The sequence below is a fragment of the Thunnus thynnus genome, chromosome 4, assembly GCF_963924715.1.
Source record: "Thunnus thynnus chromosome 4, fThuThy2.1, whole genome shotgun sequence".
NCBI classification, from domain to species: domain Eukaryota; kingdom Metazoa; phylum Chordata; class Actinopteri; order Scombriformes; family Scombridae; genus Thunnus; species Thunnus thynnus.
The window spans coordinates 22,903,817-22,919,541 of NC_089520.1; the positions used below are offsets into that span (position 1 = coordinate 22,903,817).

The window sequence follows — 15,725 nt, forward strand, 5'->3', positions numbered from 1 at the left end:
CTCTCCAGCGTAACAAACAGGCTTTCCTTTTCTGAACAGAAAGTCTGTACATCAGCAGACTGCAGGAGAGAGGGGATGAAGTACGTACAGACAGCAGGCTGCAGGGAGGGCAATCTGTTGATGTTGACAGAATAGTCATGGGGATGAGACAATCTTTGTTTTGAGTTTCATATATCTTAATTAATAAATAATATAGAAAATAACATGTTTTTCATAGCAACAGGCCGTGCACACACACACACACACTCCAATTTGTGTTAGTCCAGACTGAGCAGATGTTAAACTGCACAGAAGTGTGTGGACAGTAACCGCAATAACAATATGGTGCCATCAACATTAAAGTGTAATTGCATAGAAAATAAAAAACTTTTTTAGCTTTAATGTTAGACAGACTTCAGCATTTCAGTGCAGGGATATTGATAATAAAAAATGACGTCCAGTGAGTGAGGCTCAGCACCGTCATGTGCAGAGAAACGGCTGTTTTACTTGATTTAAATCTCTGTTCATGTCAATTATTTTCTTGACACTAATATCAAGGTGATGTGGCTCATACAGCAGCACTTTTAACATTGTCATTGTGCAAGAAAAAAAAACAAATAGGGACGTCTGACTTTGCACCAACAGGCTGTCTCCGGCACTGATAAAACAATAAGCCTGATGAATCACTTGAGTATTAATAAAGTAAAAAAAATATGCCCCACATCTTATCAGTTTCAATAAAATTCTGATTTGATCATTTTTCTTCAATTTATTTACTTTTATGGAGAAGAGGAAGATAGACTGATTTGCGCTGGTGACAAATCTCAGTATCTAAGACTGCAATTATCCATTCGTAGGTAATACGAGATGAGCAAAAGCACAAAAAGATCATTTTAGTTGGGCACATTGTTCTGAAAACTCTATACAAAATCTCCAAAATCACACTTTAAATACATTTTGAAGACAAACAAATCATCAGAATACTTAATAACAAGAAAAGTATATATCCATTTTATTCCATTTGTAATCACAGTAGAACATGTACTGTACATACGTAAAAACCTTATCTGTTGTAACCAGAGAGACATTAACAGGACATCAGATTTCTCAAATGACTGAAAATGGTTCACAGAATAACTATATAAATATATAAATAAAAGAAACACTTTATTTGAACAAACTGATGGTCAATTAAGTAAACAGGAAGTAGTTGTTCAACATGATTCCACTTAGCTGCAACTGTAGCTTAGAGTAAAAAAAAATATTTGAAACTCAATATGTTTAAGTGACAGAGTGGATTATCTAACAACAACTGAGCTGTTTTTTTCTGAGAGTTGTGCATTTTGCATTCACTGTTTTTTTTATTCTTCTAAAAAGGCAGCTTGGGGACCAGAGCCGTAACTGGTCTCAGTGCAATAACTAATCCAGGTCTCAGACCTGCAGCAGGCTGTCCCTGCTGTCACTGGTCTTTCTTTAGAGCTGCCCTATAGATATTATTGTTTTGTTTGTCATCACGGTGCACAAGCTCCACATCAAATCTGCTTGGCAGATATTCTTCATAGAAACCTGGAGTCTTGTGCTCTTTTCGCATTTTGGACGAGAGATATACCACGGCTCCGTTCTTGCACAAATGAGCAAGTGTCTCCACTAGCAGTGGGTATGTCTCCTGGAGGTAAATTATATCTGCACAAAGCACCAGATCCCAGTCAGAGGGGAAGTTCATGTGGTCCTCACCCCAGGACAGAGGGAGGACAGTGGGAGGGGCAGAGGGCCAACCACTGGATGGCATGTTAGCAGAGACGTTGGCCTGAAGTTGTGGAAGAGCCAGAGGAAGATCTGTAAGGGTCACGACTGCACCTGAAAGGAAGAGATACAAAAAACTGATTTAACTGTCAATTAAATTATCAACTGATGATCAGTGGAAATAAACTTAGGATGTATTGTACATACTACAAATATACTCTCCTTACAGATGGATACATACACCATGTGTATTCAGGTACTGAATAAACGATAATGGTCAATTTGACACTATAAAAGCAACATCTGCTGCAGCAGGTCTGCAGCAGGTCTGCAGTGCCTCTGCTGGAGGCAATAGTGAGCTGCATAAATGTAGGAAAAACTGGATGGAGCCACAGAAATCCGAGCATGTGAGTTAAAGGTGCAGTGTGAAGAATCTAGTGGCATCTAGCGGAACGAACATGGCAGAAATTGAATATAATATTAAGTATGTTTTAATTAGTGAAAATAAGAACCACTGTGTTTTCATTGCCTTAAAATGAGCCCTTTATATCTACATAGGGAGCAGATCCTCTTCCCTAGTTGGTCTATCTATGGACTCGCAATAACTACATGACACACCCATTTGGTTAGGTTTAGGCATGAGCAGTGGGATAGTTAGGGTTAGGGGTCAGCATAGTCTCACAATACCAAACATCGGAGGTCTCTGCCCACTGAAGTTTGGAGATTTCTAAATCCTCTAAATAAAGCTCGGCAGTTGCTTGAAACAGTGGCAAGAACGCCTGCTAACAAACCTATGCCCCTTACCCCCTACTGCCCGAATATGAAGGGCCACCCTAAAGACTTGGTTCTGCAATGCAGGGTTTTTAAAAAACTCTCTGTTTCCACCCAGTTTTAACCACAAAACCTGGGAGAAACTTTGTTCTCAGTCTCTATGAGCAAAGCGTTTAAAGACTGACTTGTGAGTCTAGGGTCAGGGAAGTGTGTCGTGTAGCATGCCCTTAAGGTGACACGATGGGGGGAGGGGGATCGTGTACGTGTAATAAAGCGGGTGTGTCATAAAGGTCTACAAGACTGCAGATAGACCTTTCTCCCTCTTCCATGGAGCCTGTCATGTTGCACTGCCATGTTTCTACAGTAGTCCAGAACAAACAAACCAAACACTGGCTCTAGAGAGGACCTTTAGTGTTTTTCATGGCCAACATAAGTTCTTCTACATGCTTGGAAGGGTAGGATGAGGGCAGAAGGAGTATTTAGTAAGTTGCAATCTGCAATCTCACCGCTAGATGCCCCTAAATCCTGCACACTGGTCCTTTAACTTACTAACTAAACCATGTGAAGTGATTCTCTTGTGGATGAGGAAAGAGGCTGACATAAGTTAAGATCTTTTACATTTTCAACCAGCCAGGGAGGGTTCAATAGCTTAAATCATAATCATTATCATGACTCCATACAACAACATACCGAGGCGTGCTGCCACAATACCGACCACACCAGTCCCTGCTCCCAGCTCTATGATGCGTTTTCCTCTCAGCTCCACAGACTGATCCTCCAAGTAACCACACAAGTGTAACGCCTGTGTGCACACAAATACACACCTGTGTCATTCAAAACAACCCACTCTCAGCAACACTATGTCTATAAGTGTGTAGCTAACAGCTCTTACAGCCTCCCACACCGGGGCAGCCACGCCGAGGTTTGCCCCGAACACCTGTCGTATCTTCAGCTCTTGACCTATTAAGTTGTAAACATTATCTTGAGAAAATGTTTCAGAGAAAAGACAGACGTCAACAGGAAACGGGTCGTCTTCATCTACGGCACAAGTCATGGCTGTTTATGTGAATAAGATCGATTGATTTGTCGCATGTAGTCGATATTTAAAGTCCGCAATGTTTATGAGCAGCAGCTGTCAAACGGTTGTTCATCTTCCAGGTCGTCAGTTTGTTTTCCTAGGATGGCGAAGGCATAACCCGCCCTACTCTACCTCTGATTGGTTAATAAACGTTGCCTTCGTTGGGTGGATTGGTTAAGGTTAGGGTAAGAATGTCAGGGTAAGCCAATCAAAGGCAGAGTAGGGCAGATAATGACTTCGCCCTCCTAGGAAAAAAATATCGCTTCCAGGTCAAGTAACATTGGCGTGCTATTTGAATAAGTTGTATGAGGAGTGCAAAAAGCTTGTGTGAGGTCGTTTCGAGATGAGTGTACATTAGAATAATTAATTAACCTTTATCTCGTCTTTTAACCCCTTTTCGCCATACACTGTTATTAATTAAAATAATTCACAAATTAGATTTAGCCTGGAGTTTAAATTTCAAGAGAGCTATTAATTATACTCAATATAAATCAAAGCATAAATATATGCTCATGCATGCGTGAAAATATGTGTCACACAAAATAGTAAACTGAATATATTTGGATTCTGGACTGTCTGAAGATGTCGACTTGAGCTTTAAGGCATTTTTCTATATATTATGATATTTTATAGACAAAACAATTAATCACTTAATCAAGAGAACAATCAGATGAACAGATAATGAAAGTAAATGTTAGTTGTAGCCCTGTTTCAGATGATATTTGGGGGTGAAATATAATGCACAGCTGAATTTGTGAATTAGTGTCAATCAGATCAACAGTATCACCCCAAAATATCTGTATTACAAAAATCTAGATCTTTGTGTAGTGTGCATAACCAGCAGTTGAAACCCCAACAATATTTGATTAATGATGACAAAAACATGTTGTTCCATGAGGTCAACCTTCAGAGCTCTAAGTATGAGACTTGGAGCTGATAAACTGTGTTTATCCAGTTGAGGTTATGTTTGATGTTTTTATCTCCACACATGTATCAATGCTGCAGTTCAAAACACACAAAACTCCATCATGTTCCAGGTTTATTAAAAAAAACAAAACAAAAAAAAACATGTTGCCATCTCTTCACCAGTTCTGTTTTCCAAACAAAACATAAGTAGCGTACCACTAGGACATAATCATCATAACCATTATTCACACACAACTTCACATCAATGACAAAGATGATTTAACAGGCGTAGAAAGTGTAGAGTACATATGTCAGATAAAGCTCTTCATCATTCCAGCTTATCAGTCTTTATAAAACACTAGAACATGTAAAGAATTTCCAACACAGCGAACTAAAAAGTGTCCAATCTGAAAAGAAGAAGAAAAAAACAAAACCTCATGTCTTCATATGGCTGGTTGTGTTGGACTATGTCACAGTTTCCTCAGTAGAGCGGACAATAACTGTTGGGTTTAGACTACAGAGACACTCAATATACAGTAATTCTGCCGGAGACAGAACACCTCTGAACCTCTTGATTATTTGTAGTTATTAAAAAATAAATAATTCTTTTCATCATACAGATGACAGTAGTATTACATCCATAACACCCCCCCCCCCTCCCTCCCCCTCTCACTCAGGCCTCAATATGTGCAAACTGCAAGAGTTTAAAAAAAAAAAAAAAAAAAAAGGTAGCACTTAATGCAAGGACCATGAAAAACAAAAACAATCGAGTGTTTTAAAATGAGCACTTCCTGAAAAGTGCAGGTGTGAAACAGGTGATTTTAAAGTTATAGGATGATTCGGAGAGACCTCCTTGCTGTCGACGCCCTCCTCAGACCAACAGTGGAGTTACAAGAAAATCATTATTATTATTAAATTTGGGAGTGAAGGGATAAAAAAGCAGGTGGTCCTTCAACCAAAGGAATATTTTTGGTACTTTATAACTATTCTATTCATATCTAGTGCTGCTTTAATACAAAACATTTTCTTTTCGTCTTGCAAGGTAAAATACTGAGCCAGGTGTAATAATGAGATGAAAATGAATTTGCAGTAAAGTTAATCTGCTGCATGTTTCTCTTCCACAAACGTTTGTTCTCGTCACATCTTCCCTCACAGAAAACAAAACATTTGCAATGATACTGGACAGAAATGATGCATTTTCACACAACAAACATCACAATTCCTGCTTTGAATTCAAGCAGAGAATGTTCTGCTTTAAGCAATTTAACATTGGTTGTCCATTTTTTTTAAACACAAAGTGTTTTTGTTTGATAAGACACAGATATGTCAACGTGGTCGGGTTCAGCAAACCTCTGTCAAAAGAGTCTTGGCCATTTTCGGTGCGGGTTGCTTGATAAAACAGCCACAGCTCAAACAGATTGTTGATTGTTTCTTTGATTAAAATCAACCACAAAAACATCTCCACGTCGCCCGAAGTGCACCTGGTAAAGAGAGACGTGGAATTCTTCAGACGTTTCCTGGTGGGTATGAAAGGCAGTCAGCTTTGTTTTGAGTAGAACCGAGTCCACACAGATGCACAACAAACATCCACACAGAAAACAAAAGCCAGAGGAATGCTTAATTAAAACTTTGTTCCAAAAAGAATAACTATTAGAACAATGACTATGATGAAGAGGATCAAAATGACCAGCATCTTTCTGTTCTTCTTCTGATACTGTTCTGCCTGCAAAGAGAATGAAAATAAGGTCAAATCTTATATTTCACTTGCTTTCAATTTAATGTGTAAAGACAAAACATTCAATGAAGAATTAACAGCAGAGTTTAAATAGTTAAGTGTAAATCCTAATTAAGTGTGGATCCTGATAACTGGTTTGGTAAATTATATCATAATCATGTCTTTAGCCTGCTGAAAACTGCCTTTTCCCCAACATTGATTATTAACTTCAACACAAAGAGTCCAATATATTCTAATAAATAGCAATATGTACTGTGCATTTGTGTTGTGACAATAACCTGATCAAAACAGTGACACTGTGGAGTGAAACACACCATCACATCTGGACTTTTATCTTTACCTTTTGTAATTGTTTCAGTCCATCTTCTGTTTTAACACAAGCTTGCTCCACATTGAAGTCGATTCTGTCGAGAACGGTGCCCTTGAGGAAGAAAAAAAAAAAAGGGAATTTTATTAGCGGAAGCAAATAATTTTAGTTTTGGATCATTTATTTTATTCAAGGACACTGTCATGTGACCTTCCGAACTCGAGTTTACATAGTTAAGTATTTGTATTTTTCTTTCACGATCCCTGAAATGATTTTGATTGGAGTCTCGTTGAGACAAGATAAAAAGTCAATATGCAGGATGCTTTACATTTTGGCAGTCATTAGGGTAACTCACTGACAACCTTACGTTTGTACAAGAAGGACAACAACTTTTTTTATTGGGATCTCAGTAATTGGACTCGTGCTATGATGAGGAGTCCATTTTTGTATTCTGTGTGTTGGGGCTGCTTCAAATACCTGCTCCACCACCATCCCTGCCAAGTCCCGGAATATCTCATTCAGATCTGAGATGGACTGCACTATTTGTCTGATCTCCCGCTCTCGTTCCTCAACCATAACTGTGTTCTGCTGCACCAGCATCAGCTGGTCGTCTGTGAACCCCTGAAAGAAAACAAAGAAACACTGATTATAAATGCAGAAAATCTAGTAAAAATACTTGTTAGTAGATAATTATTAAATCCAGTTGTAGAGCTTTATAAGTTTTAAAAATCATTTCAGTGACATCAGAATGCTTCTTTGGCTGTTTTTTATTGGCCAAAATATACTTGTAAAAGTTGCTAATTTCTTCTAAATGTGTTTTATTTCAGTTGAGTGCAACACTTATTAGCAGTTAAGATATAGTTTTACATTCTTATTTCCCTTAGACATATTTATTAAAGCCATTTTCCTGCTTGTGGTAGTTGGATTAGTGCAGTTAGTAAAGTCAAAAAAATGAGTGCATGTCCAGACTTTGGATGGATGTTTGTTGTTCTGATCCTGTTTGTAATCATGTAATATTTCTGCTTTTATTCTTCTATCTACACAGGCCACATGTGCAAATAAGAGTTAACAACTCTCATTTGACCAGCCTGTATTCAATTTTACAGTTTAATTGAATGAACTGAGTTTAACGAAATTAATTAATTTTTCAGATAAATAAAGATTAAAGCTACTTACCTTGTCATATACAGCTAACTCTTCATCCTCTTCCATTAGAGGTCCTGAGTCAAAAAAGTGCTTTGATCTCTCCTCACGATTCTTCATACCTACAGGATGAAACCGACATGTTGCTTAGACGGAAGGAAAATAAACACAACCTGTGTGCTGAGTTTAGTCTCAATTATATATGTACAAATATATATGAGTAGCAACAGTAAGAAAAGGAGAATTTAGGCACCAATATGTCTCACAAAAAAACCCCTCTTGACATAAATAATGACAACATCATGATAACTAATGAGTGGTGATTATGGATCACAATAGAAGTAGTTCTTACGTTTTAGGTAGCTGGACTGCGTGTGCCTGAAATTGGTGGACAGATCTTGCAGACTCTGTGCCAGAGACGACACCACGTTTCTCAGCAGTCTCTCCTCCTGCTCGGTGCAGTGGCCACAACGAGACTGCAAACCTGTCACAGCTCTCTGGCATCGATGAAACATCTGGAAAGAACACAAAATTAGAGAAATAGCAGAAAGGAACAACATGGATTTCAAATTTCATTTGAAACTTTTCAACAAGCACTAAACTCAGACAATCAGGAGAGCGAATCAGTACGTCATGCACTTAAAAATATGACTTTATGCTCAAATAGAAATGACTTCCAACTGAAAAATAATTGAAATATGCTTAAAAAAAACCTGAGCAGTGTTTCCAATGGACAAAAGCTTCAAGACATATACTTTTATATCACTAAATAAAAGCACTATTTATATTACTACAGTGTTAAATTACGATACCTGCGTGATCTCCTGAGTAGTGATTTCTATGGCATGCTCTTCTTCACTACTGTCATCCAGTGTGGGACGATTCATATGCTTGTCATGAAGTAAAGCCAGTTCCTTCATCTTCTGTCGAACCCGTGTGATTTCATACTGGATCTGAAAGGCGCACATAGCAGTTAAAGCCATTAACAGACTTTATTTTGCACATAAACTAGTCGACACCAGTTTAAGATAAGAGGAATCCAAACTGATGCTTTTGTGACCTTGATGATTTGGATTGGAAATGTGGATTTATTGGTTCACTGTCTTTTCCTTTCCAAAAATATTTCAACAGTTCATAACCCACAGAGATGAGTCTGGACATTTCTGCTCCGATTCAAAGTTTGTTTGTTTTACCTCATCGACCCCTTCTATCCATTTGGGAGGCAGTTTCTTGGTGACTCCGATGGCAGCTTCAGGATCCAGACTGATTCCTGACACCAACGCCATCCGATCATCAGCCAACTTCAAATAAACAAAACAAAAACAAATGATTCTATTAAAACATTTTTAATAACATTTGATCGATTTGTTGTACCATTTCAAGTGTCTAATGTAATTCTACCACAAAGAGAAACAACAGTACCTCATCAAGCTCCTAATGTGATTGGCACAGAGCAGAGTGATCCCATCCAATAGAGACCCAGGAAAAAGAGAGAAAGACAGAAGTCATAGAAAGTGAGCCCCAGAAAATCAGCAGTGACCAAAAAAGAGTCACTGAGTCCAAATCTCACCAACAATTCAATTAATTTAAGATAAGACTGATAATTGACTCTTTAAAATAATTCTAGCCATTTTCACTTTATCAACATTTGTCCTGAGTTTATTCACTATGTAAAAAAAGTGTAAAACTAGAGTGTGAATGCAAAAATAAACCATAATCATCCAGAAACTAGTAACAATATAATTTCACTTTAAACAAATGGTGAGAAAATGTCAGGAAAACAGCAGGTTGAAGCAAGAGAGCAGAAATGGTTGAGCCTCAAGATCACCAGAGGTGTCCGAGTTTAAGAAACAAAAGAAAGGAAACTTGACAACAATATATGATGAGTAATAAACTTATTGTGTAACAGAAAATCATGTATTTCTATCAATTCATGATCATCTTTGATAATTCATTGATCAGTAAAGCCTTAAATGATATGACTTGTTTTGGATAATGACGTCTCTCATGTGTCTGCCTTGTTTTGATTGATCAAGGCCCTGCTTCCTTCGGGCAAAGTCAGTTATTTTATGCCTGAGTATAAAGCAGCTTCATGCGCATCTGTAATGACAAGCAAATCATTTTAGTTGAGTCACTGCCTTTTGAACAGTACAAACATATTTCAGCCTGTGGATATGTATGTGCGTCATAACTGCACACCTGCAAAATGAAATGAAAGTGCAGCTTTTATGTGCACTAAAAATATAAAGACCTAAATCTGAAAAGTAAAAGAGCAAAGTAACTTAGAGTTCAGACTGAAAACAGCCCTCAGAAACTAACACAAGTGTCAACAAATTTAACCAGTTTCCACTTTGTGGTATACTGTCAGCCTGCTCTTATAATACAGTAGTCCTTCATTTCCAAGTAACACATAGAGTTTAACACCAATTTAATGTACCAGCATCTGCTTGGTGACATTGGTAGAGAGTGACGAGACATATACATCAACAGAAGTTTACAACAAACACAGACAAATCCTGATATGAGGACAGCAAGACCAAACATACACTGAACAGGGACAAACAATATTAAGACCATAAAGATTATTTTACTTATAAACACGTGACATCCAACTACTTTCATTTGATCCACATGAGACAAAATATTAGTTGAACAGTTTAAAAAGTGTCCAGAATTGCATTTGTACTGTTTGTGCAATATCAGCACAGACACAAATAAACCAGAATCAATTTAAATGTATATAACTGATCAATCTTTTTAAGTAAAAATACAATTGCAGGTTACATGAAATCATGAAATATGAAGAACCGATGACTTATTATTGTTATTACAAATTGAATGCTTTGGTCAACTAAGTAAGCAATTTCACAGAATCACTTTGGGCATCAGTGATTAATGTAGAAACAATTAATTGAAAAACAACAGATTACCTGATGCTAAAAATAAGAATTAGCTGTAGCCCAACAGTAGTAGTAAGTTTTACAGACAGGTTCAGCAAAATGGTGAGGAGGAACACAGATTGTGCAATTGAGATCTTGGTAAGACACTTCCTTAAAAACTACAGCTGTTCCAGAAATTGTAGAAAATCTTACCTATTTTTGACCAAAGGTTTAAGAATTTATTTTACTAAAAGCCACTGACAGCTAAAAACCTACTAAGCAACAAAGACATTATGGTAATAATGAAAGTCTTTGGCAAAGTTAACAGAAATCTAAAGCTATTTTCCATTAGAGGATATCATCCTGTGAGCCAGGGGTGTCTTGTTTTCTGCAGCCAAATCACTGGGCTCATCCATCAGAGTATAGTGAATAGTCATTTTTCCCCCCAGTAGGAGTGATGATGGTATTTGAGCGGTTCATCACACACACAGCAGCTGCACTATTGAGCATGACTCACTCTTCACAAATGTTCTCAGCTCTGGAGTACCAGACCACAGCATCACTCTCCAGCTCCCTTACTCTGATCCTACTTGGTGATGTTTCTGCTGGTCTTGAGGTTAACCCCAGCATACCACTCTACACTGTTTCATACAGGGAAATACATTAACAGACCATGTCTGTCCAAGAGCCGTAACCATCTAAAAGGTCTCCACTCAATAGGTTTGGCTGTCCTGATTTGTCAATCGGTTGGAAAGGCTGATCTTTCCAAGCCATCAGGGGTTGCAGAGAACATCAAAGATAATCAGAGAGAAATGAAATAATGAGGTGACATATTTTAGTAAGTACAGTGCAGAAACCTTGATGGAATATCCTGCCATGTTCAATGTCTCTGAAAGTACAGGCAGGATGAAATGAATCCACCTAAGTGAGCAGGTAACTGGTTAAAATGTTAACAGCTGAGTGTGAACAGTCACACACACTCTACACCTGCTTGCTGTGCTGAGCATCCTGCACCCGGCCTCCTTCCAGTGAAAAACACTTCTGGGGAAGAGCTGTAAGCTGTTCCCACTTTCAAAAAGTGTCAGGGTATGAGAGGCAAGTGTGATAGTCGCTTTGTTGCTGTTTTGTAGTATTAACTTGAGCAGATTATTAATTGACACTGTGCAAGTAGATAATAGCAGGATTTCCATATAGAGGTGACCTATTCCTTTACAAATGACTGAATATCAATAAAACGTGTGTACATTTTTGTTAGGAATGCACCAATCCCATCCGCTGGATCGATCGGCCCCAATACTGACCGTATCACGTTGATCGGGTATCAGACCAATCCACATTAAATACAGTCTCTTCATCTATGTCATTATGAATGGACTAAAATGTAATTAAAAGTGACCCCCCCCCCCCCCCAATGTCTGCTGCATAATAGCATCTTATTGATCTCAATGAGTTTCACGCAGCATCGCATCTGTAGCCAGTATCAGCTGATATCCTGAGTTGAGGTATTGGGAGTGAAAGGGTCAGAATGGTGCATCCCTAATTTGTGTTAGAGAAGAATTAGTGAGAGAAAGAGACAGAAATGAAGGCTGATGAGGAGCTGTCTTGCTTTTTTTCCACAATAGCTTCACTAGAGGTAAACCCAACTCAAGGATTAATTATATTTCTGAATGATAAATATTTGCTCTCAGGAATCTCATTCAGTATTTTTCCTTGCCTGGGTTTGTGTCATACATGTCTACAATCACAGGAGCAAACCAGCTTCATTAGTTACAGATACAATTTGACTCTAGACTAGATCACATTACGATGAAGGCCACAGCACACTTTATACTACAACTGAGGAGCACTATGAGGACTTAAAAACATGCTTTAACTTAAAAAAAAAACCCGCAATTTACTTCATTTAATTAATTAGAAATGGCGCTAGTGCAAACTAATAATTAGCACAATTTATCTCCCTTGTTTACATTTCGAGCTGATGCCTACATGCCTCTTCATCCTCAATCTATCAATCCTGACTGGGGGGGGATTACGGGGCACAGAAACACTAGAGGCGTGAATCTGAACGACTAGCACAGAGGGATCTAGCTAACACAGCTCAGTGACTGGCTATATGCAAACACACACAGTAAAATGTCAAAACGATGCAGACCACTCACCGCAGCATTGCTACGTGTACTCAGACGGGGGTCGTTTGTACTCACTTGCTCAGCCAATATCTGCCGGTTTTGGATCGCATTGTTCCGCATTAACAAGAAGGCATCGGTCAGACGCCTAGTGGCCATGACTGCCTAGTTTAATATCTACGTTAACACAGGTCAAAGTGCGGAGCAGGCGTTGATTTGTTAAATTATTAAATGATGTCTGCCGCTAACACACCGCTAGCTAGCTTTTAGCTTTTGCCCTGCGAAGGATGATGAGGGAAAACTCGCGATACAGCGCCTGTAGCGGACAGCAAACGACCTTAATAACATTTATCTGTCAGGCATCTCTGATACTTCAAGCTAAAAAAGTGAGTAGAATGACCGAGAGCTTCTTCACTGATGTGGAGTTTAACGTTAAATTGGTAGCGTCACTCCGCTTCTTAGGCTGCTACGGAAGTAGGAAAACGTAAACACCTGCGTAACCGGTTCTTCTTCTACTACTCATTAACTGCAGCTGCCATCTGTAGCTGAAACGCATTACCGCCTCCTGCTGCACCGAAGAAGAAGAGACGAGTCCTCACTAACAAAAGCGTTTCTTAGATTAAGATTAAATAAAATAACACTTCATTGATCCCTAGAGGGGAAATTCTCATTGTTACAGCAGTGCAGAAAACGAGGCAAACCGATAAGAACTAGGAGTAATACATACAAATAAAATAAAAAATAAAGCAAATGGATGTACGTTATAAACATTATACACATTATAATACTTAGGCTACATGACCTGACTTGTGGGTTGTAAAAATAGAAAGGTTGTGCAAAATATGCGTAGAAGTAATGGTTCAAGTAGATGTAGCTATAGATATGCAGACGGGTAATAAATTAAAGGAAAAACTGGTACAAGTCTGAATGCTTGACCCCCACTGTAAGGGGATCTGGTGGCTCTACTGTGGGGGGCATTTTGCTGGCATGGTTTGGGTCCACTTGTCTCCTTAGAGGGAAGGGTCACTGCGCGCGCGCGCACACACACACACACACACACACACACACACACACACACACACACACACACACACACTTTGAATGAGAAAGTGTGTCCAAACCTACAACCAACACACACACATATACACAAACACATAAATACACACACATACACATATACATACATATATACACACATACATACTGAACATACTGTAGATGGAGTGTGTAGGGTGGGATGAGAATGGTGGTGGTCGGCCTTCACAGCTGTTTTATCCTGTTGTCACAGTTCTTGGGCACAAATGAACACCTGAAGCGTTTTGTCTTTCTCTTTGGTGGAATTAATCTGTGACTGAATGAGCTGCCACAATAATCATACAGGTGACTCCATGTATATGTCACAATACATGCTGATAAAGGACAAGGTGAGTATAACCACCTAGTCGTTCTGTAAATTTTGATGTATATCAAGCTATTACAAAAAAAATCATCTCTGTTTATCACATGCAAAACACATTTTATTTTTTTATCACAGATCTCAGACATTTCAAATGGAATAAATTCAAATTTCTATAAGAGCATAACATTCATCAAAGAGGCCTCCATTTGTGAAATGTAAGAGAATGGACGAGTGAAACAGCATTTCACAATGAGGGAATTTGCATATACAGCCCATGAAGGCATCTGTGGTGTTTGAATATTATATGTATGAAATTAAAATACTTTACAAGTGAAAACATGAATTCCACTTGTACTTTTTTGAAGGAAGAGCTATAAAAGAAATAGAAATAAATGTAGATCAAAAATATATATACCCTTTTTACAATATGTGTACAAGTAGCAGTATTATTCGGCAATTCACTTCAAATATATCACATATATCACAACACATTATGATAATATATAAAAACATTTGTCAGTTGCATGAGGGAAGCGCGATCTATTCATGTGTCTATTTATGTCGCTGCTGGCTGAGGATCATTTTATGACACCTCTCTTCCTGCTTCGTCCTCACTGTGTGTTCATCTTTTAATTCTATGCCCACGTTGCTGAATAGGCTCTAATGTTCCTTTATGTTTTTCCTTTATTTTGGTTGAATAGGATTTTTACTGTTGCCACCTCACTGGCAGATTCCCCTTCAGCTGTGCTACTGTTCATGTTTGAAATCTCATTTAATCCCTCCTCTTTGGTATTTTCTGTTGCTCCTCTAGTTGGATGCAGGTATTTAGAGCGCTCACCATCATCATAACTCATGTTTTTACTCATGTTTTTACTCTGTAGCTATGCACTGTGTTCTTACTTGTGTGGTGTGCCAAAGACAAAGTCCTACTGGCTTGTAATGGACAATAAAGTTTTAAATATTCAGATGATCTCTGTTTATTACACCTGTAATAGCCTGATAATAGACTGGTACCTACAGTGTCACTGCCTCATCAGAAAATCCACATCAGTTTGTGACATTTTATCTTCAGTTCACTTATTTTGACTCAACATATCTTATCTTACTGTGGACCTCATCCTCTCTTATGAAACAAGTTGAGCTCATTGATTTTATATTTCCTTTTAGCCTAATAAAGTAGCTACAGGTGTGTCAACATGTCTTCAAATATTAACTTAAAGGGTGGGTTCACAGTTTTTCAAGTCATAAAACAACAGTCATTGCCCAAACGAATATTGAAATAGGTTTTTTCTTCCACCACAGCTCAACAGGAAAACCTCAGGGGAAACACAGAGAGGGAATTCGATGCTAAAAAGACTGTAAATGTGGCAGATATCCACTTGATATAACTAACTCAGACTGCTGTGTGACACTTTATCCTACATCACTTACATTGAAAGAACATTTGAAGGAGATCTTTTTAATAGCCAGTATAAACAGGAGGAATGATTGCAGCAAGGAAAACCTCTTTCAGTGTTCATGTAGACACCTGACTGTTGCTTTAAGAGAGACATGAAAAATTACGAATCTATCCTCTAAACAGTTTAAGCTGCAGTTGTGCTAAAGGAGTCATTTCAATCTGCTTCACCTGAAAACTACCAATCCTGTCACCTTCAGCAT

General features: G+C 38.3%; 2 protein-coding genes across 4 annotated transcripts; both read right to left on the reverse strand.

The window, feature by feature from the left end:
* Positions 1 to 733: 733 nt before the first annotated feature.
* Positions 734 to 3,656, reverse strand: LOC137181739 (EEF1A lysine methyltransferase 3-like). The gene is made up of 3 exons (XM_067587673.1): positions 3,386 to 3,656; positions 3,184 to 3,295; positions 734 to 1,836 (listed from the first exon to the last, which is right to left on the reverse strand). The coding sequence occupies exons 1-3, from the start codon at positions 3,545 to 3,547 to the stop codon at positions 1,439 to 1,441; spliced, it is 672 nt and encodes a 223-aa protein (XP_067443774.1). The 5' UTR covers positions 3,548 to 3,656; the 3' UTR covers positions 734 to 1,438.
* Positions 3,657 to 4,597: 941 nt separating this feature from the next.
* On the reverse strand, positions 4,598 to 13,173 carry stx16 (syntaxin 16). Of its 3 annotated transcripts, none has more exons than XM_067587675.1 (8): positions 12,701 to 13,173; positions 8,856 to 8,963; positions 8,475 to 8,615; positions 8,015 to 8,177; positions 7,696 to 7,784; positions 6,997 to 7,140; positions 6,553 to 6,633; positions 4,598 to 6,200 (listed from the first exon to the last, which is right to left on the reverse strand). In XM_067587675.1, exons 1-8 carry the CDS (start codon positions 12,824 to 12,826, stop codon positions 6,099 to 6,101), a joined length of 954 nt encoding a protein of 317 aa, XP_067443776.1. In that variant the 5' UTR covers positions 12,827 to 13,173; the 3' UTR covers positions 4,598 to 6,098. The 3 variants fall into 3 exon arrangements, with proteins under 3 accessions (XP_067443776.1, XP_067443777.1, XP_067443778.1); XM_067587676.1 differs by having other exon boundaries at positions 12,746 to 13,172; XM_067587677.1 differs by lacking the exon at positions 12,701 to 13,173 and adding an exon at positions 9,085 to 12,628.
* Positions 13,174 to 15,725: the final 2,552 nt, after the last annotated feature.

What these genes read in the sequence shown, in the direction of transcription:
- LOC137181739 (XM_067587673.1), bottom strand. Translation starts at nt 3,547, where the DNA reads ATGACTTGTGCCGTAGATGAAGACGACCCGTTTCCTGTTGACGTCTGT. An exon ending in CTGCCCCGGTGTGGGAGGCT is followed by an intron (nt 3,296 to 3,385) that starts GTAAGAGCTGTT and finishes GTGTGCACACAG; the next exon opens with GCGTTACACTTGTGTGGTTA. An exon ending in TATTGTGGCAGCACGCCTCG is followed by an intron (nt 1,837 to 3,183) that starts GTATGTTGTTGT and finishes TCTTCCTTTCAG; the next exon opens with GTGCAGTCGTGACCCTTACA.
- stx16 (XM_067587675.1), bottom strand. Translation starts at nt 12,826, where the DNA reads ATGGCCACTAGGCGTCTGACCGATGCCTTCTTGTTAATGCGGAACAAT. An exon ending in GTACACGTAGCAATGCTGCG is followed by an intron (nt 8,964 to 12,700) that starts GTGAGTGGTCTG and finishes GTTTATTTGAAG; the next exon opens with TTGGCTGATGATCGGATGGC. An exon ending in CAGGGATGGTGGTGGAGCAG is followed by an intron (nt 6,634 to 6,996) that starts GTATTTGAAGCA and finishes TTCTTCCTCAAG; the next exon opens with GGCACCGTTCTCGACAGAAT.